Consider the following 21,092-nt stretch of genomic DNA (forward strand, 5'->3'; position numbering starts at 1 on the left):
TAGTTACAGCTTGAAACAGCTTGTGATTTCAAATACAGTCGTTTTTATACTTGCTTGTGGTAATCATTCCGCCCCCCCCACAGTCTTGTGGCTAACAAATAATTTGTGACCTGGGAAGTCTGTGACCCAAGATCTTTGGGTAGCGTTCTGGGTGGTGCTGAGCTGCTGTAACGTGTTCCAGGAGGTTAGTGTGACAGCCCAAGATATGTGACTAAACTGTATTGTGTAGCTGACAGGGGTCCTCAAACTTTTTAAACAGGGGGCCAGCGCACGGATGAAGTGGCAGGCAGTCATCTGCTGCTGCTTGGTTTCCCCCCCCCCCAACCCCCGGCGGGGCAGGGTGGGGGGGTTCTGTAAATACCGGGGGCAGGATTGAGGACCCTGGGGGGCTGTATCCAGCCTGCAGGCCGTAGTTTGAGGACCCCTGGGTAGCAGCTCCAGCCTCTGCAAGTCTGTAGTAGTCAAGTAATATTCACAGAAAGAAGTTAGCCAAGAAAGGTAGAAGTCTCCTGCAGTTGTTTTAGATGTAGTTTATTTTTTTATTGCTGTTATAAAGTAATTCCCATGAAGTTATGATTCTTTTATCCATTTTCATGAACATCTTGACATTCCCTTTTTTATCTGCATGTTCTGATTAAATACAGTAACTAACAAGGTAATAAAATACAGACTAAGAGAAAATGCTACCTTATTTGAATACACTAGCCAAAAAAAAATATGTTCTGTTCTGCATCTCATCCAGGCTTAGCATCTGAGAAGTGTCTGAAGACTGAGGCTGCAGGAGTGAGCTTTCTACTTGCAAACCTCTTGTCTGTAAGGTTCAGAAATAGAAAGGTATACTTTGAAACTCAAGAATACAAGCATAACATAGACCAGAAAAAAAATATATTAGAATGTAAGAACTGTTTCCTGAATGATGGTTCAAGTGACAGACAAACCTCCACTTGAGCACAAATCTGAAAGTATTTTCAGGGCAACACATCTGCAGCTAATGAAGATCTTGGCTTCAAGAAAGGTTTGATGGTTACTTACAGTTACAGTGGGGAGGAAGGAGAGAGTGCTTTGTCAAAGGTGGAACTTAAGCCTTCAGACTGAAAATAAAAGGAGTCATTGAGAGACTTGATCTTTCTCTGCTAATGAATACAGAACCCTATTAGGCAAAGCTGTAGATATTCAGCAGTCATAAATTGTTTATAGGATTGTATTTCTTGACAAGCTGTAAATTTTTCTTATGTGGGACCCCTGAAATTTTTCAGAGTTGTTCAACCACATCAGCAGCAGATGTTTGAAGAAGATGACCTACCAGCAAGTGAAAATGAAGAGCAGCCTGGTCCATCTAAGCGGAAACGCCAGCCAAGTATGTCTGAGACAATGCCCCTGTACACCCTATGTAAAGAGGATTTAGAGAGTATGGATAAAGAGGTGAGCTTAACTAATTCTGACAGGCTTCTAACATAATCATTGTTAGCTATGCATAACAGTTTGACTTCGGTTAAATTATGCATGTATGTGAACTGACCTTGTATGCCACTGCAGTAACTTCAAATAAAAGCCATGGCAGGGTAAGAAGTACGGTTCAAGCTAAAATGCAGATATGTTCTGCAAAGCAAACTTGAACTAAGGAAAGGGAGTACTTGTGTGTGTAAGCAGGCCTTTGAAGTAGAGCTTCACTTAAGTATAGCTTTGTCACACTAAACGAGTTAATCACATTTGCTGTGTGTTTAGCTTTGCCAGGTATCACTTTAAACTGGTCTTTTAAAGTAAATATTCAGATAATCTGGACAAAAATCAGTGGTGAGATGGGAGAAGAGAGGTCTGTGGATGTAAAAGGCACAGGCTGTTGAGATCAGAGAGCCAAAGGGGAGCATGGAGCCTCATTATCATAGCCATGTAATCGCGGTGCTCTTAAGTCATAGCCGTCACAGTTCTGCAGGTGATGGCAGCTTTCTGTTACAGAGCGTACTGTACTACTTTCGTACATAAACACATTGTTTGAAATTCGCTGTGAACCTCTAGCAGCTGATTATTTTCACTTACACTTCTATGCACTTTTGTCAAAGGAGCCACAATCTTACATAATATTACATGATACACAGAGGAAAAAATACCCATCTGCACACTATGTTATCATGAATTTGTTACATTGTGTGTGACTTTACTATAAAACCTAGCAACACTGGAGCTCAAATGCATTTTTTAGCTTTGATCGTTCACTGGGGTGGGGACAGGAACGTATAACTTGCCAGCTTCTGGCAGTAAATTGATTACAAGGTTCTAGCCATAACAGGCTATTTAACAAGAGTTAAATATAATGGAAGCGTGAGAAGTAAACTGCATTATTTCATCAAGGAAGAAAAGAGTTTGTGTATACAGCATAGCATAATTTTGAGATGTCCTGTTGCTAGACAGGTCTGGGAGGAACTCCGAGCTGGTATTCTAGGGAAAGGTCCAAAAACATTCAACCACTGTGATGATCTAATCTGAATTTCAGATGAGTGCAAGCTTTTAACTTTTCCTGGTAACTCTTGAAGTTAACAAATTTTGATTTCTTCTGCTGTTTGTTCCAAAGTATTTTGCCCATTTGATGTCAGACTTTCAGAAAAAACAGTATTTCTTCTTGTCATAATGCCAGTCCCTGAATCCATCTGGTTTCCTTCTGTGTTGTCAGTGGTACTTAAAGCAAATTGTTATTATGGGTTGATTTTATGGTTTTGTGTACTAATATTTTTCTAATAATGTGGCTTTTGGAAAACATTAATGAATTGCTGTTGTGATGTGCGCACTGAGCCAAAAGAAGGTGTGCACGTTTGCTGGAGTTACTGTGTAAAGTATTTATTGTTCTGTTTTCAAAGACACTATTTAAGTACCTTGTTAAAAATCTGAATCTCCTGGTGCTGTTTCTTTTGTGATTGATTGGTCTCTATACTGCTACCTACAGTTAGACTAAAGAAATTAAAGTTTTTCTACCTATCCTACAAATATAAACATCTTAAATTGTGATGATTTGTTTGTAAATTATGCTTTACTTAAGCTGCATATTATGTCTGGGAATTAGACTATGTGAACTTCAGAACAAATGAAGCCCAAATTCCAGTGGGTTTTTTTTTTTCTTAGTTGGCTTAGCTTTGATTCCAGGAGTATGATTTAAGGTTACAGGTGCTACTAAAAGATTTCCACTAGTCTCTGTTCCCATCCTGGCTTATTTCTCTGATCCTTGTGCAACTGAACCAGAAGAAACTCTTGACTTGTAAATTTGGAATTTTGTTGGGTTTTTTGGGCCGGGCGGCTATGTTTTGGGTTTGTTTGGTGGGGAAGGGGAATGAGAGTGTCTGGTATCTTAGCTCCCCAACATGGTTTGATCAAGGATCAAACATTAGCGGTGAAACATGGAGAAGGGGGCATACAGCACATACACTGGGGAGGTTGAACTTGACATGGTAGTGCCAGCAGGTTGTCAGCTCCTGGCCGCTGCCATAGAGACAGCCAAGGGAGAGTAACCTTTGTGTACCAGCCTGGGGACTGCAAGCATCACCTTGGTAAGCATAATGTATTTGTGTACAAGAAATGTAGTGTGACTAATCAAACAGGATTTTATGGCGGCATGTGGGCGTACACTTAACAAAACAGAGGGATGATGTGTGGTAACGTAGTCCATAAAATATAAAAGTTTAGTGGAGCACACACAGGAGATTCCGCTGTCAGGGGCATTATCAAATAAAGTGAAAATAAACTTGATAAGCATTGCCGGTTGGTGCTCAGTTCACTTTGACACTGTGACTAGTTCAGCTTCCACAGGAAGGTGTTTGCCTGTATCTCATTCTTTATCAAAACATGTTACAGCGTAAGAACCTTTCTGCAATCATGTCACGAAGAGGTGTGAATGCTTTTCTGCCGCACAAATGGCCTATTTCCACACAAACAGGTATTTCCTTCATTTGTATCCGTTCTAGTGGCTATGCCAGCCACAAAGATCTACAGCCAATTGCAGACTGCCTTGGTGGGGCGAGGGAGTCTGTTTCAGTCACAGTGGTGATGGTTTGCTCCACAGTTACAAATGCTAGTGCTGGGACTGTTAGGGTTAGGAGTACGTGGTCCAACAAGAGTGAAAGCAAGTCAGAGTGTGACTCTGCTGCAGTGTAAGCCAGCCAGAGTCTCACCTGCTGTGTTCCTGCCCCCGAGCCACAGTTGATAATCATGGGGCCTTTCAGCAAGCCCGTTCTGGGAGCTGGTTTGATCAGAAAAGACCATTTTCCAGGTTAGTCTTCATCATTACCAGATTCCTGAAATAACTCACCGTTGCTGCTGCCTGAGTGCTGGTGCCAGGAGTAGGGAGAAGATGGGAAGAGCTGGGAATGGGCAGTGAAGGCCGAACTGTAACCCTCTAGCTTAAAAAATGCATCCTCACAATTCCCTGGCAAATTCAGATAAGGATTTTTACTAGATCAAAATGAGTCACTTAGCTTTAAGCACTGGGATTTTTTTCAGTGAAATGAACTGAAATTCAGGAAATGCGAGAGTTTATATATACTGTTTCTGTGGACGTAACAAGTTTAAATAGCTCCTCTGCACCTAACATCAAAAAGAAATCTTGCTTTTTCTTTGCAAAAATCTATGAGAAGGCCACACAGCCCCAAGCAGTACAGCATTTGCATGTTGTTTATACATGGGAGAGTTTTGTTAGAAGAATCAAGATGGAAGCCAAAAAAGAGAATTCAAGTATGATTTATTCCCAAATTAAATCTCTTTCCATCCTTAACCTCTTTAAACATCTGCTTGCCACTTTTCCTAGTGAAAAAGCAGTCTCTGTTCCAGTATTCCATGGGGAAGAACTGCCATGGATGGGCATCTCTGCTAAAATTTGGTCTTACACTGAATCTTATCTTCTCTTATTATTTTAGCTGTAGTTGTGCTATGGATACCAAAGAAGTCAAAGGAAATGAATAGCATCCCAGCCATGGGGTTGCTGTTTAAGGCCACTTAACCTTTTGTATCTTTTTCAGTGCCAGAGATCTGGGAGACCTGATCCAATGGTAACTTCCCTCTGACGTGAGGGACTGTTTGAACTGTAGGAAAGTGCAAGAACAAGAGTATTTAATGTATTAGGGTTGCCATTAAAAAGGCAATTGTCAAATCAGAGTAAGTGCATAAGGAATGGATCTGTATTGGGCAATACACAGCCTGCTAATGCTGCTGCCTCACAGCTGAGAGAACATTTCCCCCCTTTCTTCTCTGTGCTAGCTAGACACAGATGCTTTGCAACCAGTTGCTGCTGTGTCTCTGCTGTGGAATGGTAAAGGGAAGCAGAATTAAATGCTTATTTATAGTCATTTAAAAGGCCTGTGTAAATTTTTATTTCTAAATAACTGGTTATCTGATACATAACCTGCAAAAGATTACGCCATAAAAATGCTGTTTATATCGGATTGTATCTAGTATGCTGTAATCTTCATGTTGCTGGTTTCACCGAAGGGGCTGTGCTGTCTTGGTCATGTATAGGCTGGAACGAACAGTAACAGCAGGAGACAGGCAGCCGCAGGGACTCACGTCTGTCACTGTCAGTGCTCGTAGGACCAGTCTTGGGCAGATACCCAGTACCGGCTTCACTGATGGGAAGTTCAAAAAGGAACTGCCAGTAAGGCAGTAAGATACTTTTTTTTTTAATAGTGTTTTGCAGTGCTATCTCATCCAAGATGGCCTGGGATTACTAATGTCCTGGCACAGCTGTGCACACATAGTCTACTGGTTATATGATGCTTGTGCTTTTGTGTTTATTACCGTGGGGTTTTTTGGAGTGTTTGAGAGCAGCGTCTGTATCTTGTCAAACGTCATCACCTCTGCCATCTACGGTAAAATATTTCCCTGGTTTAAATTCCTCTTAGTTTGGGACTTGGGAGAGGGTAAGAGAGGGAATAGATCTGGTGCCAGTCAGACCTCCAGCTTTCCCATCTCTGCTTCGGTTAGCGGGGCTGCAAAATTCCTGCCGTCTGGCTGGATGCATGCTGAGCAGCTGCAGAGTGACCACATTGCAGAGGTATGTGCTCCACACCAGTGCATTTATGTCCAGAGATTTTTCTTGAGTGGGAATGACCTAATGAACTACTTGCATTCAAAATGGTTCTGTTGATTTGGTATATATTATGCACACTCTTTCCCTTTTAACTAAGCTGGAATTTATGTTCAATGTATAAAGACTGAAATTACAGCATTCTGCTCTTACATAAGGCCATTTTATCACTCTGCATTTTTCTTTCATATAAGCAGATTTATCTCTTGATTTCTGTTTTGTATTTTAAGTTTGTTATATTTAAGTTAGTGGCTATACCATGCCGTGAATTAAGCGGCAGTGTTTTTCTCCTTCAATTTAGTGAAAGCTATTATCTCAGTAATGGTTAGCCTCTTGGTTAGTTTAAAATTACTAACTTAATGCGGAGGATGTGGTCTGTAGTGCAAAATAATAGCTGCCTGGGATGCACTTGGACACTGCATTGCACATTAACCGTTCTCCGAAATTCCTCAAATGTGTTTCTCATACAAAATACCTTGTGTAACACCTTAATATACAGCATGGCATGAAGTGTACAGATGCTAAATTTGGCTAGCAGTCTTAAAAATTGTACCCTTATTTGAAGTTAAAAGGAGGAGCCTGTGTGTGCACTTGCTGTTGTCAGTGATTATCATCCAGACAAGTAATGAGGTCTGCTTTACAGCCACTTCCACTTGAACTAAACTTTATTTTTTGAGATAACTATTGGTGAAAGTATAATATGGAGAAGTAGCAAAGGAAAACATGCTACTTTTCATCCAGAAACTTACAAGGCAGTAAGGGGCTATATGAAAACAATTTGCCAAAAGGTCCCATGGCACAGCAGCCCTGAGGATGCACAGGCGGGCTGGCCGGGGGCTGCTGCCCCAGAAGGGCAGGTAATGTGGAAGCTAGAAAAACTGAATTTGCCAGCCCCCTCAGCTTTTCATCGTCAGTGCCAAGAGCTTAACCCAGCAGGGCTGGACGTGTGGCTGGCTCGCTGTCCCTCGGCGGTTCATTTTCTGTGGAGGAGCAGAGTGGTGCTAGGAGTCCCGCTGCGGGTGTGCCGTCACGGAGCGATGGCTGTGCTGTGGCGGCTGCCTGATGCACCGAGAAATATGACTTTGTTTTGTAATCAACATAGCTTAAAGCTGTTGTAAACCAAGGAGAGTTTTACTGCTTTCCACTGTTTAAGATTTTGACACTCACCCGTCTCTACTATTAAAGTGACAGAGAAGTAATTGAACATTAAAATGTTATAATGTTAAAGCAATCATTTCACCCATGTCTCATCTGATTAGTAGAGAAGATTAAGTTGTCCAGTACTATTTTTAATAGTTTGGCAGTGAGAATCAGCAGCGTAGAATTAAGAAATCAGTATGGTGGGGTGGAGAGAGGAAAGGTGAGCGCTTCAAGGAAGTGGGATGTCAGTCGTTTGCTTCTGCCCTTGTTTTGCTTTGAAGAATTCCTTGAAAAAGATGCAATTCCAAGTAGCAGCAATGCATTTCTATTTATTTTTGATTACATAAGATATAAGCATATTGAAAAAACAAAACAATATTTGCCATGTTTAAGTTGTAGGCAAATCTTCCTGACCAGAAACGTTGACACTGACTGTTATGCAGCTAATTGAAAAAAACACTAAAAGAGATGCAGTATAGGTGAGGCTAGTGACATTGGTATGCGTTACAAACATATGAAACATGTATTTTCCTTATTTTAGCCCGATACTTATCTGCAGACCATTAGTTTATGCACTAATAGCATAGAGCTGGTTATCTGCTGGGTTTTGTTTATTAAGAGGGCATCATGGTCCAAGCTTGCCACAGCAGCCTTTTCAAATGTTTGGAAAGAGGCTTTTTTTATGTAATACCATATTTTACAAGGAGACAACTGATTGTCTTAATAGGAAAAGGATTTTTATCGAATTTGATATTATCTCAGGTAGGCAAACAGTTTTGGACCGTTTCTGTTTTTCTACACAGATTGCTTAGAAAGCTTTATTTAAGCACAGTTTCTGGTGTACTTGGATATTTTATTTTCATTTTAGATTTATTTTTATAAACTTATATGCCATGGGGGAATATGGGTAACATATTGGAACCTTTTGGCATTCAGACAGCACACTGTATAAATACCTGCATTTTGTAGATAAAAAATGGAAATCACCTATATATATAAGGAGTAGTTTGATGGTGCTCATGGCAAGTTTTTAATTGGAAGGTGATATTACTATATAAAATTTTGTGCAAAGTGAACATGATCAGTCAAATTCCTGGCTGGTCAGGCGATTATTAGGAGAAAATAAAACATATGATTGAGACTGATTTACTTTTGTTATGCCCAGATATTTTAACAGGTAATTTAATCATGACGTAAGTACAAATGGTTATGCTACAATAGATACTACTAATGGGCTGCACCAAATGGACATCAACTAAAAAAACAACCATGCTTACTTCAGAGCTGACCTCTTTTTAATAAAAGTTTATAGTAATGAGTGCCTGCCTGCGTTTTGTCTGGATGTCCCTGTTTCTTCTATTGACAGTCCATCAAAAATTGATTTTAGTTGTCAGTAAAGGTGCTTCTGCCATCTTACATATTCTTCATACTTTTCTGATGCAATCAACAGCTGATTCAGTTCTTCTCCCAAAAAGGTTCTCAAAATTGTTTCATTGTAAGTAAACTTGGGTTTGTAGAAAAGTAACTTTTTTTACATGTTGTTGACATTCTGCTAAGCATAGAGTAAAAATTATTATGCAAATAAGATTAAATCTAAGCTCTATGTGTTTGCTTCTGCAGATAAGAACTTCTTTGGCTTTTAAAGTATGACTGGTTATATAGCAAATGCATTATCTTAATGCTATTCCATGTGAAATGGAAAGTAGGTCTATAAAGCTCCCACCTCTAGAATGTATGTACAGGGTGTTAAAAAGTGAAGGTTGGTTAACCTGTAGGGAAGAAGGCTTTTCCATACATTCTCTTTGGTTTTTCTACTGACACCGATAGTGCATTATATATCTGTAGCCTTCTCTGCTTGGCCTTGATAAACTGAAAGCCTTTTTCAACTGTTGGCTTGCTCACTGAAAATGGGGCAAAACCTCTTTAAATAGAGTTCAATAACCGCATTTGGAGGTGTATGTCTACCTCCATATGCTAAATCAAGTGCAGCTAGGCTGTCAACACTAACTGGCCACAGTTAAAAATGGGTGTCTGAACTGTGTTAAGCAATTTGCAAGATGATCCCTAACACAATTGTGAGCAGCTGCATATATGGTCTGATTGAGCCTCATCGCAAGTCTAATACGGTTTTTACATTTTAATTGGAGCTGATGTTCTTCCTGAGTGGTATTTAAAAGTGTCTGGCCAAGTCTTGGTCTGTCTGAACTGTTTCTTCATAACTATTTTTTTGTGGGTGTTTTTTTTTTTTAAATCAAAATACCCTGATACTTGGATTGCAACATAACAGCAAATATAGATGTGAAGTATAGCATAATATATGCTAAGTGCTATGGAGGATCTTTACAATCACTTGCATATTGCTAGTCACCTAGCAGACTTAATTTGTGTTTGGATTTCTGGGGTTATAAAAATACAAATCCATTTTGGTGACATAAAGGCCAGGTTATTTCTAAATGCAGCAGTGAATGACTGTTTGTACTATTAGTCTTTAATCAGCTGTTCTTGATCAGTTATCATAGGGTGACTTATTTTGAAATTTAAATTATGCATAATTGCAGTTGCTGACTTGTGAGACATCTTTGAGAGAAGCTCTTCCTTTTGCTTTGGTAGTCCTCACTGTTGTCAGGTGCCAGCTGCAGAGCGCAGTGAATACAGCCACTCAGCTCTGCCCCTGTGATCCTTCTGCAGCTGGGCATGTCCCACCTGCTGTCAGCATCACAAGGAATGTTTCAATTCCACGTGTAACTTCACGGAGATGGTGAAAAGCTGCAGAACTGGAGCCCCCTACTGATGTAAAAAAATCTCCTGCTGCAATGCAGTCACAAAATGAGTAATTACCCGAATGGCCGGCTGCTGTAACTTTTTCATGTCTACAGTAGTGGTATTAGTTTTGGACTTTAAGAGAATGTCAGCGTTGCTCTGTATTGTTATGGTTTTTGTATATGAGCTTGTGCTTTCTCTTTGCCGAGGTCACAGTCAGCTGTAGACAATATTCTCAAGTTGCTTCTCATGGCAAACAGTGATACTGTTTTCTCTGAAATTAACACAGACAGCTGCCTGTCTCAGATATTGTAGTGCTCCAGCATCAAACTTGCTTAATCACAGAGGGATTGAGGACTGGATACAGTTGGTGTACCATAGAGATCATATCAGAACCTACAATGTATTCATCACCTTAAAAGTGACCTGCTTGTAGAAGCTGACCACTTGTATTTTGGACTGGTTCTTTTTCTTTTTTTTTCTTTTTTTTTTTCCTTATTTTGTGCTTAATTCTGGCTATTGAGTGTGGGCGAGCTATGCAGAATACAGTGCTCGTATTTCTTCACTACTTTGCTTAAAAGCTGCATGCTTGATTGTACAGAGTCTGATTGCAGCCCCATTGCCCAGTTCAGCAGAAACCATTTAAACGTTAACCTGGCTTCACTGTCATCTTTCAGTTTCTAGTAAAGCAAATTCAGAAATAGTTTTCTCCAGTGCTCATTATTTGAGGTGACTTTGTTAGCTTGAGTGCATTGATAAATGTCTCTTGGCTCTTGTGACAATGAGACCAAGCAAATCAGGTTTACTGAAGAGGGAAACAACAAAGCCATGCTTCATGAAGCCAGCTGATGTCTGGAAATGCTAACTCTAAGCCTAGGTTAGAACTAGTAAGTCATGGCAGGTCCAGGCTGGCCCTGCTTATAGCTAGCTTGGATCAGGATGGGTTTACTAGCATGTTCACAGCATGCGTGAATAAATCTATGCTGAACACAGTGTATCTATGTTTCTATAGCAGTAGTTTTGAGCTAGCAAGCCCTACTCTATCCCAGCTGCTCTACACAGGAGTAGTTTTTAGGTTCCTTTGCAGCTGCGATGCCTGCAGAAAGTCTGCACTTAACGGATAAATGAAAGCAGTTTTTTGCCTGTCTTTTGTTCTCACTTTAATATTTTCAGTTTCACTTAGTAGACTGTGACTTCTGAACAGCTTTATAATGCTGAACAAGTTCAGGAGTTCAACCTTTGAAATGGAAAAAACTTGTTTTTCTCTGAAACCCATATGTAGCAATGAATATTTATTCAGTCTCACTAAGTGAAAGAGATGCTTTCGGTTAACCTTGGGATGGTAGAACCTAGCATTGTGCTAATTGTCGTTAAAACATCTGGTAACAAGGACCATTATGAGAAAGCTTGGAAACAGATGAGATGCCAAAAAAAAAAAGTTTGTGCATATTGTGTATACCAGAAACTCTTCTTTTTAGGGTGAGTTCTCATATCTGTTGGAGTGAAGTCCATGGCTGTGACCGTTATTCCACAAAGGCGGTGTTTCCTGACACCGTTCAGTGGCTGATCACGACAGCGTTTTCGGTTGCAGCATTTCAGAAGTTTGGGGGTTGTCTCTGAGCTGATGCACGTTAGAGCCTTAAATGTATTCTAAATAGTCTGTAATTCAGGTTGAAGTGACTGGAAATTAGTGCAAGTCAAGCTCCCTCCCACTCTTGGATTTTTTTTTTTATTATTATTTTAATGGAATAACCAAATGGGCTAAGCCCTAAATGCTTCTCAGAGGTTTTCAAGGATACTGTGCCAAGTGTGCTTGCAGGTTAACTACAGCATTAATTAATGCCTTTGGGGGTGACTTGAAAGAGATTAGGTAGATTAGTGTCCTGCTACTTTATTTTTTCCTCCTTAAAAGTCGAGATTTTCTGGTTAGAAGTGCAGGCTGCAAAAACCTGCATCACTTTTCATATTAAAAAAAAGGGGGGGGGGGGGGGATTATTTTAAACCTCTTCCACCAGTTCAGCAGGTGTTGCCAGATAAAATAGTGAGTATATGGAGAGAATCGTCCCATTCTCTTTTTAAAACCAATCAGACAGACAACAGGCTGGATTGATGGAGGGATGCTGCCCATACCTGTTGAAAGCTGCCGCTGCATGTCTAGAAACATGGTATCAACTGGGCCGGTGAGTTTTAACAGCAGATTACACTTCATCCTCGTCTTTGTTATTTCGGAATCCCATTGCTTTCTACATTTGGGCAATCAGTATGCTATCCTCTACAAAATACTTGTGAAAATAAACACTGTAACAGATGTGATCAGCATCTAGGGATTTTTTTCACTTTTGTTTTATGTTTTTAAATGGAAGTTGATGAGAGTAGATGCTGTCAAGAGGGCACTTGAACATATTTTCATGATCAAAAATTGTAAAAGGAAGCTTATGTCCAAAGAAAACTTGCTCTGAGGGAATGATTGGAAGTGATACAAGTAAACTAAATATTTTTTTTATGCTAAGTGATTTTATACCCAAATTTCTATTATTTTTTTAATAGCATACATAATATAAAAAAGAAATTAGGAGCTTGGAAATCTTCCAATCCCTTCATAGTAACCCTTGATTCAACAATCCCTTGATACCCTGCTGCCCTCGGTACTTCATTAACATTGTGCTACAGACGTCTCCCCTTGGCAGCAAAATGTGTCAGAAAAGATCACTTAAGACCTAGGCACTGTGCCCTCGCAAATTGGAATCTGTCACTTCCAATAGTTAAGATTTCTGACTTGATATATCAGTGGTATTTTGTGATAGTATTTAAACACCTTTTGCAAGTGTTCTTTCATTAGCAAAATAGATTAATTTGTTCAAAAAAAATGTCGATCACTGGACTGTGCATGTCTCTGTAAATCTCTAGGAATAGGAAGAAAGTTACAGGTTCATCTGGCAAAACTGGGCCTCTGCTAATAGCTAGATTGGCAGCTCTTAGAAGAGACTTGCAAAATTATAAAACAAAGCTGCTTCTTGCTGCATATTGGCAAAATACACTTGCTTTAAAATAGAACTGATGGCTTTGAGAACCGAAAGTATCACGGACTGTCTTGTTTTAAAACAAGGGTGAGCAGTACTGCTGTAAGTTGCTCAACTCTTTAACCTATTGCTATGAAGGTTTACAAGGTGGGAGCTATACTGATAAATGTTTGCAGCAGGCTGAAGCATCCACCTGTGTTACCTTTTTTGTTTAACAGGTATGGATACTTCTAGTCTTTACCAGGCCTTTTTGTTGCCTAGGAAAAGAGTACATTGATGTTTGTCTGTCTTTATTTTGCACACCTGAAAGATAATTCCTGTGGATTAAAGATCATCAAAGGTCTTGGTGTAAGAATTTTCTCCTCAGTCCTTTCCCTTCCCTCTGTGAGTTTGTGTACATTTGTATTCTGTTTGTATAGCATCAACAGACTCTAGGTTTTCCAGTCTCTGGATATTTAGATGGTGCTTATCTCTATAAAAAGACTGTAACGGTATTTGAGTACAACTATTATCTGTGGATTCACTCACTGGCTCATTCCTTTAAGATGAAGGTTTGCCTAAGATGAAAAAAGAACACTAGTAAAGTGTCGCACTTGAGCGTGCAACTCCAGTTGCTGTTCCACTGCAGGCTCTCTGGCTTTCCTTTTTAAGATTTGCATGTATGGAAAAACTTGAAAGATTGTCCAGTGACAATAATTTTACTATCCGTAAGAATCTGCTGACAGTGCCAGTAAGCCACAATAGTAGTGGATGATTTGGTTCATCAATTAATGAAATTCTATATTGGCCACGAAAGAGGATGTGATAATGCTTTTGACACAACTTCTCCAACTCATCGGCCTGTCTCCTGTTGCAGGCTTCCACTGTTTGGGTTGTGGCTACACATTTAATAGAGATGCTTATCCAAAGTCTCTTCCCAGTGATCTGTTCCTGCTGTCGTGTAATGTTATGGTGTGAGTGTTTGTGTAGACAGACATGAAGTGGGACAGGGAACTGGTGTAGTGAAGCAATGACCCAGTTCAAAAAGTAGTTGGAGGTGGTTAAGCTGTTACAGTCACTGAATCACTAAGTCACTTGCACTTATCGAGCAATGAGATAGTTTTGTTGCACACGGACCAGTCTAGCAGCAGGATGCTGGAAGCGGCGGTTCTTCCTCCTCCTTCCTTCTGCTTTCCTGTGAGACCAGGAAACCCCATAGTTAAACCTGCCACCTTTTTGTTGAAGGTGTACTTGTGTTTCTGCTTGGTGCTTGGTAGTATTATGCAAGAGAGGGAAAAAAGCTTTGGATAAATCTAACTAAATTCCTCTTCCCTTTTGGTGCTCAGTTTTTGTCCTGTAATTTCAATGTTCTTGTCCTGGGTGTCTGAGAAAAAGCAAATCGGAAGTTTTGATTTTGTGAATATAAAGCCAAACTTCAGCATGCTAGTTTCCTCTCTTTTTTTTTTTTTTTAATTTGTAGTCTTGATATTTTTATTTCCATTGCCATTAAGCTTATCAGCTCTTGAGAGATCAAACCCCATTGTTTTACTCAGTTTAATGCTTGGTTATCTGTCCTAACAGAAAAAGCCATGCAGTATTAGAACAAGGTCCTGCTTGGAGCTCCCCAAGATCCAAACTAGTGGTTTTCCTTAAAAAATATGTGCCCTTACAAACACATGATAACTCGCTTAATCATGGTGACCTGAGTACAGTAGCTGCCAAGAGCTGCATAAGTTTAGAGAAGACAGGGTGGACCCTTGTCAAAGGCACACAGTGGTGGGGCAGGAGATAGCAGACACAAATTTCAACATAGGTTACTTTGATCGTGTATAAGGAAAAATATTTTCGTCTTGAGGGGTGATCAGGCTTTGGAACAGATTTCCTGGAGTGGTTGTGGATCTCCATGTCTGGAGATATTCAGAACTCCCCTGGACAAAGCCCTGAGCCCCCTGATACAACTGGACTGTCTTGAAGCAGGGGGCTGGACCAGGTGACCTTCAGAAGTCCCTTCCAACTTAAATTTTTCTGTGATTCTAGGGGTTTACAGACTAACAAATTCTCAGATGTCCTGTAAGGTGGTGTGGGTTTTGGGTGTGGTTTTTTGGTTGGTTTTTGGTTTTTTGTTTTTTGGGTTTTTTTTAAACAGATAAGTGAAATAGAAAAAGCAAGATTAATATTCTGCTTAATGGAAATGCTGAATACTCAGTTGGCTTCTATTTCCTTCAACCCTGCAAGTGTCGATCATATTAGCTAGTCAAATCCTACGATTTTCAGTAGGGAAACCAGTACTGAATGTGCAGTTCGTGACTGAGTATGTAAATGTACAGCCTTTTATCTGACCAGCTTTGATTTCACCAACTGTTCCAGCAGAACACATTTTAATTTAAATTTAGTGATCCAAGACACAACAGTCAACCTGTAAATGAGTTATATGTAAATAAATCTCATAAAAGCTTTTTTCTAAGGTTTGGTAATACTCCTTAAACTCTTCACAGCACCTTTTTTCTAATCTGTTGAAGTAAATACAATAGCACTGCCAGACTTGATATTCTAACCTGAAGCATGGCTTTATCAGAAACAGGATAGTACAAAGACAGTTTTCAGTGTACGGAGATTTAAATACAGGAGAAAATTCTTTTACTTTTTTTTTAATAATGAACAAGACTTTTTTTGTTACACTTCTAATTTTACTGATTCACCACCTGCTTGGAGGAGCCAATGGTAATTGTGAAAGAACAGTAAAATCTGACGTGCTTGAGACAAAGGGGTGTTGCATTGTGTGACTCAAAATCAAGGCGAAATGCCAAAGGATAAAATGCTGTAATGCCAAAGAAAGAAAATAGATTAAACAGGATGTGAAAGGCAAGTTCTTCTGAGGTTACTTGGAAGAAATGGGACTGAGTTATATCACACATCCTCCCTTAAACTTCGTGTACTGCAGGACAACTTAACCTACTTCAGACAGTTTATCCTTCCAGTGACGTCTTTGTAGAAGGAAATGTTTTGTTTCAAAGTGACTTACATTCAGCCCAAATCTCTTAATGCAGACTTTGTGTGTTGTAGGAAAGTTCAGTTGTTCACATGCATGATTTCATAATGCTGCCTCTTAAAGCCTATTAAAAAATCGCTAGCTTTTTTGGAGGCATGGGTGGTAATGTCTGGCTCCTCAGGTAATTGTTCCAAAACATTCAGGTTGGTAAGAATACACATAAAAAGTTATTAAATTTATTGGGGGGGGGGGGGGGGGGGCTGGGGGGGCGGGGGGGAGGAGTTTGCCTGTAAAGAGGAAAAAATAAAGATCAAGGGTATGTTAAAAATTATTAGACTTTCCATATTTGGAGAAAACTTTCCTGATGTCAGACTGAATAGATTCTTTTCTGTCTGGTATGAAATGGCCTCATGCTGCAGCCCGTAGCTGCTTATGGCTATGGAAGTTAGAAGGAATTAATATTGTTAGCTCACGTCAGGCAAACTTAATAATGGACTTGGAAATATTGGGAAAAGGCACCAAGAAGTGCAGAAATGCAGACCCAAAATTCTTCTATGTAAGGTCTTAGCAGGTGAGCTATACAAGTGCTGCAGGGGACATCAGAGCAGCCAAGCCGGTGAGGGTTCCACTGCCGTCCTAGCATGCTCCCTGAGGTGCTCCCGCGAGGAGGGAAGGAGAGGCGCTCGCTGGCTGTGCTCACCGCATCCACATTTGCCTCACGGTATTTGGCTGTTAGTGACTGGGTAAAGTGACGTGAGATGCGCTGTGCCCGTGGCGCGCATGAGGCTGTGAGGTGTGGTGGGGCGCGAGGACGTACCCCATGGACAGGAGGAGGCTGTGAGGTGTGGTGGGGCGGGAGGACGTACCCCATGGACAGGAGGAGGCTGTGAGGTGTGGTGGGGCGCGAGGACGTACCCCATGGACAGGAGGAGGCTGTGAGGTGTGGTGGGGCGGGAGGACGTACCCCATGGACAGGAGGAGGCTGTGAGGTGTGGTGGGGCGGGAGGACGTACCCCATGGACAGGAGGAGGCTGTGAGGTGTGGTGGGGCGCGAGGACGTACCCCATGGACAGGAGGAGGCTGTGAGGTGTGGTGGGGCGGGAGGACGTACCCCATGGACAGGAGGAGGCTGTGAGGTGTGGTGGGGCGGGAGGACGTACCCCATGGACAGGAGGAGGCTGTGAGGTGTGGTGGGGCGGGAGGACGTACCCCATGGACAGGAGGAGGCTGTGAGGTATGGTGGGGCGCGAGGACGTACCCCATGGACAGGAGGAGGCTGTGAGGTGTGGTGGGGCGCGAGGACGTACCCCATGGACAGGAGGAGGCTGTGAGGTGTGGTGGGGCGCGAGGACGTACCCCATGGACAGGAGGAGGCTGTGAGGTATGGTGGGGCGCGAGGACGTACCCCATGGACAGGAGGAGGCTGTGAGGTGTGGTGGGGCGGGAGGACGTACCCCATGGACAGGAGGAGGCTGTGAGGTATGGTGGGGCGCGAGGACGTACCCCATGGACAGGAGGAGGCTGTGAGGTGTGGTGGGGCGGGAGGACGTACCCCATGGACAGGAGGAGGCTGTGAGGTGTGGTGGGGCGCGAGGACGTACCCCATGGACAGGAGGAGGCTGTGAGGTATGGTGGGGCGCGAGGACGTACCCCATGGACAGGAGGAGGCTGTGAGGTGTGGTGGGGCGGGAGGACGTACCCCATGGACAGGAGGAGGCTGTGAGGTGTGGTGGGGCGGGAGGACGTACCCCATGGACAGGAGGAGGCTGTGAGGTGTGGTGGGGCGGGAGGACGTACCCCATGGACAGGAGGAGGCTGTGAGGTGTGGTGGGGCGGGAGGACATACCCATGGACAGGCTGCTCGCTGCCACCTTCCCCCCACCACCGTGAGGATCGCTTCCCTCCAAAGAACCCCACGCCAGACCTCCTTGTACTGCTGGCGTTTTTTCTTGCCTGGAGCCAGAACTGTCCACAAGTCGTGGCAGTAACAGGCTAAACCCCGCGTCCTTTGAAGGGTGGCTGTAGATCGTCCTGCTACTCACTGGCCTTTAACTTGTCATCGGAGCCTCCTCTGGAATCTTTGCATGGATGTTTTCAGCAGTCTAAATTGAGGAATCATTGCATTTAGCAGCCAGAATCATTGCATTTAGCAGCCAGAGAGCTCTTATTTCTACTAAGGTATCATTGTTTCAGAAATGGTGCGGGCAGAGTGATGGAGGGCTGCAGCCTCGCAGCCCCTGGGAGGCTCCGGGTACCCCCCCCGGCGCAGCCTGACACACAGGCAGGGCAGAGCTGGGATCCCGCCTGAGCTCAGCGATTCACATCAACTCTGTGCTGCTGGGCAGGTGAGCAGCTGTATTCTGGGCATAGCTATTGTGCTAATTCTGATTTTATTCCCAGACTTCACATTTAAAAAACATTACAATGTAGATTTATAGGCCTATTACTATTTAACGAACTTTTGGCAGAGGTTTTCTTTTGAAAATAGAGGAAAGGAAGATTAGAGGTATAGATGGCTTTATAATCGGATAAAACCATAGCTTCTAGGCTGCAGTGAGGTTGCCGACTCAGGAAGGCTTTGCAGAAATCATCATATTATCTCCCTTGAGATGTTTTCTTTTTAGAGACTTTAAATTAAAACATCCATGTGAATTTTGCAACTAGTAACTTTTATTCTTTGTGAATTTATTTTATGTTTCAGAAGTTGGTAGTTGGGAATAGACCTTTTTTCTCTTTCCAACATCATGAAGAAATTTATTTTTCTTCAATAATTTAATTGAAGAAAGTAATTTTTGTTATACTAATAATAATGTTAATGTTTTAGAGGGACTGCCTAGAATCCTTATGTTGATGCCTCAGGCACCCTAATTACCAAGGAAATACTTGACCTCGTGTTTCTTTTAACAGTTTCAATTATTAGTCCCAACGGTCTCCGGAATGTTTGTTTCTACTCAGACCTAGGCATTGCTTTCCAGGCAGGAAATTCAAAGATATTTAGACTTTCTAAATGGCCTTCTTTGAAGCATTAGTAGTCTCAATCATAAGCAAGGATATAAGATTGTTGTTAGTGTTGCATTTTAATAACAGTATTGGTATGTAATATCTAAGTGACACTTCATTTCATTTCTAAGCACTAGTGGCAGTAGTAAAACCCAGATGTAGTGAACTGTGCAGTTGCAGCCACAGTTACAGTTTCATTTGTGAAAGTTAAGCGGTCCAATTATTACAGGCAACCCGTTTGGTCGATTTGGCCTGCTTCCCTGCAGTACCTGCCTTTGGGGAGCCCACTGGGGGTTGCCACCCAAAGGTGTGCAGGCGCAGGCACTGGCTGCACCGTGGGTGCTGAGCAGCCAGTGCAGGGGCTGCGTGGCCTCTTGGCTCCCCGGCAGGCTCCCAGCGCAGCCCCCAGGGATGGTCACTGGGAGCTCACATAAGTCATTTTCACATGGTATTTTTAATTGCTGTTTTTCAAATGTGAGCATAGCAGCTGTGGTCAGAGCCAAGGCTTAAAGCTTTTTCTTTTCACGCAATTGCTTTTCATCCTAGAACTGGTAGGTCTTCGCCAGAGGCTGCTGGTATGTCTGAGCGCAATGCGGTATCGGTGGGTGAGCAGAATTCCAGACCACAGGTGCCAGGAAGCACAGGTTACAGGTTTGGGTTTGCACTCATTCCAAACTTCTGATATAGTTCACAAATCTGCTTGCTGCCTAAACTAAAAAAAAACTTATCCATGGGTAATGCCCCTTCGCACAGGAAAAAGGCAAAAAGTTTGTTTCCCCTCCCACTCAAAAATATGCCATAAGGTATTTAGAAAAGTGAAGTGTAATTTAAATAATACATTTTGAGAATTAAGATCTCTTATTCTGGAACTTCTGCTGCTGAGGAACAAAGCAGTAGTGTCTTTGATTATTTCCTTAATACTCTGGTATTGCAAAAAATAAGTAGAATTCTTTAATGATTCCTTAATTGCTAATGAAGAAACTACTGATTTTTTAAATTTTTTTTTTTTGGGGGGTGGGGTGGGGTTGGAGCATATGTATTCTTACTGAAAGGTAGAGAGAAACAAACAAGTGTGTTTATGAATATAAGAACAAAGAATAATCAAATGTAGAAAGTAAAAACTATGAAGACAAGTAAGTTCCCTTAGTTTTAAATTAATGGGATGTTCTGAAAGCTTGTCATGAAACTATTTTTTAACCATTACAAACAAATTCAACTTCGAATTTTTTCATAGTGTAAATAACTGTCATTGTCTGTAATCACTGAGATAAATTCACTTGATTTCAGGTACTTTTTTCTCTTCCTAGAAAAGATTTGTTTGCTTTTCCACTGAAAAAAAACCTGTGGAACTCTATCTTAAAAGTACAACTTATGTTTTCTTTAAACTTTGGTGTTGATACTGCTTCTTTTTTGCTATTTGACTTCACTAGTAATTAAAAAGATTTTATAGGTATATTGCTGAACTCAGCCCCTTTTTTCAAGGATACAATGTAATACAAATCAGTTGCCTTTAAAAATATGTGTAAAAGCTAGATTAATGCTGTATTTGGTTGAAGACACATCAAATAAGCAGCCATTGTAGCAGTTTTACTCTTGACATAGAAAGTTACTTCAAAAACACCTGATCTTGCTTAAATTTTATGTATGGGTAAAATCTGTATTATACTGTTTAGCACAGAATCAAGCAGGATCTGACATTAAAGACAGCTGCCTGCAAAAGTGAAATGTCCCTGTGCTTGTCGTTCTGCCTTGTGCTCAGGAAGGTGCTTTATCAGTCCCCTCACAGCCTCTCACTCTTCTTTACAAAACTACTTTTTTTGGTGTGTCAAGGAGTTAAACTTTCCAAGTCAGTTGCACAAATCTCATTTCGCCTGCCACACTCCTGACAAACCTCTCCTTGCTTTACCAGATACCTGGTGTATGATCTGAGGAGCTTGAGAAAAGAGAGGACAAGCATTTGGGAATGTGCTAGAACAACAATTTGTCAGGCAATTATATGCCACGTCAGTGTCAGCAGCGAGGCAGCCTTGCTTGAACCTTTTGAAGAACATAACTTCTTAAAAGAACTCTCACTCTTCTCCTCTCTGACTGCGATACACCGCCAGTGAAATATTCTGGGTGACCCACATTGCCGTGGTCT

The 21,092-nt window shown here is 41.6% G+C and overlaps 1 protein-coding gene across 1 annotated transcript in view; it reads left to right on the forward strand.

Annotated features, from left to right (window-relative positions):
- Positions 1-21,092, forward strand: part of CTDP1 (CTD phosphatase subunit 1) — a 111,474-nt gene that overhangs the window by 50,035 nt on the left and 40,347 nt on the right. The window contains exon 11 of the mRNA XM_037379542.1: positions 1,257-1,422. Within this exon, the coding sequence (XP_037235439.1) occupies positions 1,257-1,422 (166 nt within the window). The remainder of the gene's footprint in view (positions 1-1,256; positions 1,423-21,092) is intronic.

Source organism: Falco rusticolus, chromosome 3, assembly GCF_015220075.1.
Source record: "Falco rusticolus isolate bFalRus1 chromosome 3, bFalRus1.pri, whole genome shotgun sequence".
NCBI classification, from domain to species: domain Eukaryota; kingdom Metazoa; phylum Chordata; class Aves; order Falconiformes; family Falconidae; genus Falco; species Falco rusticolus.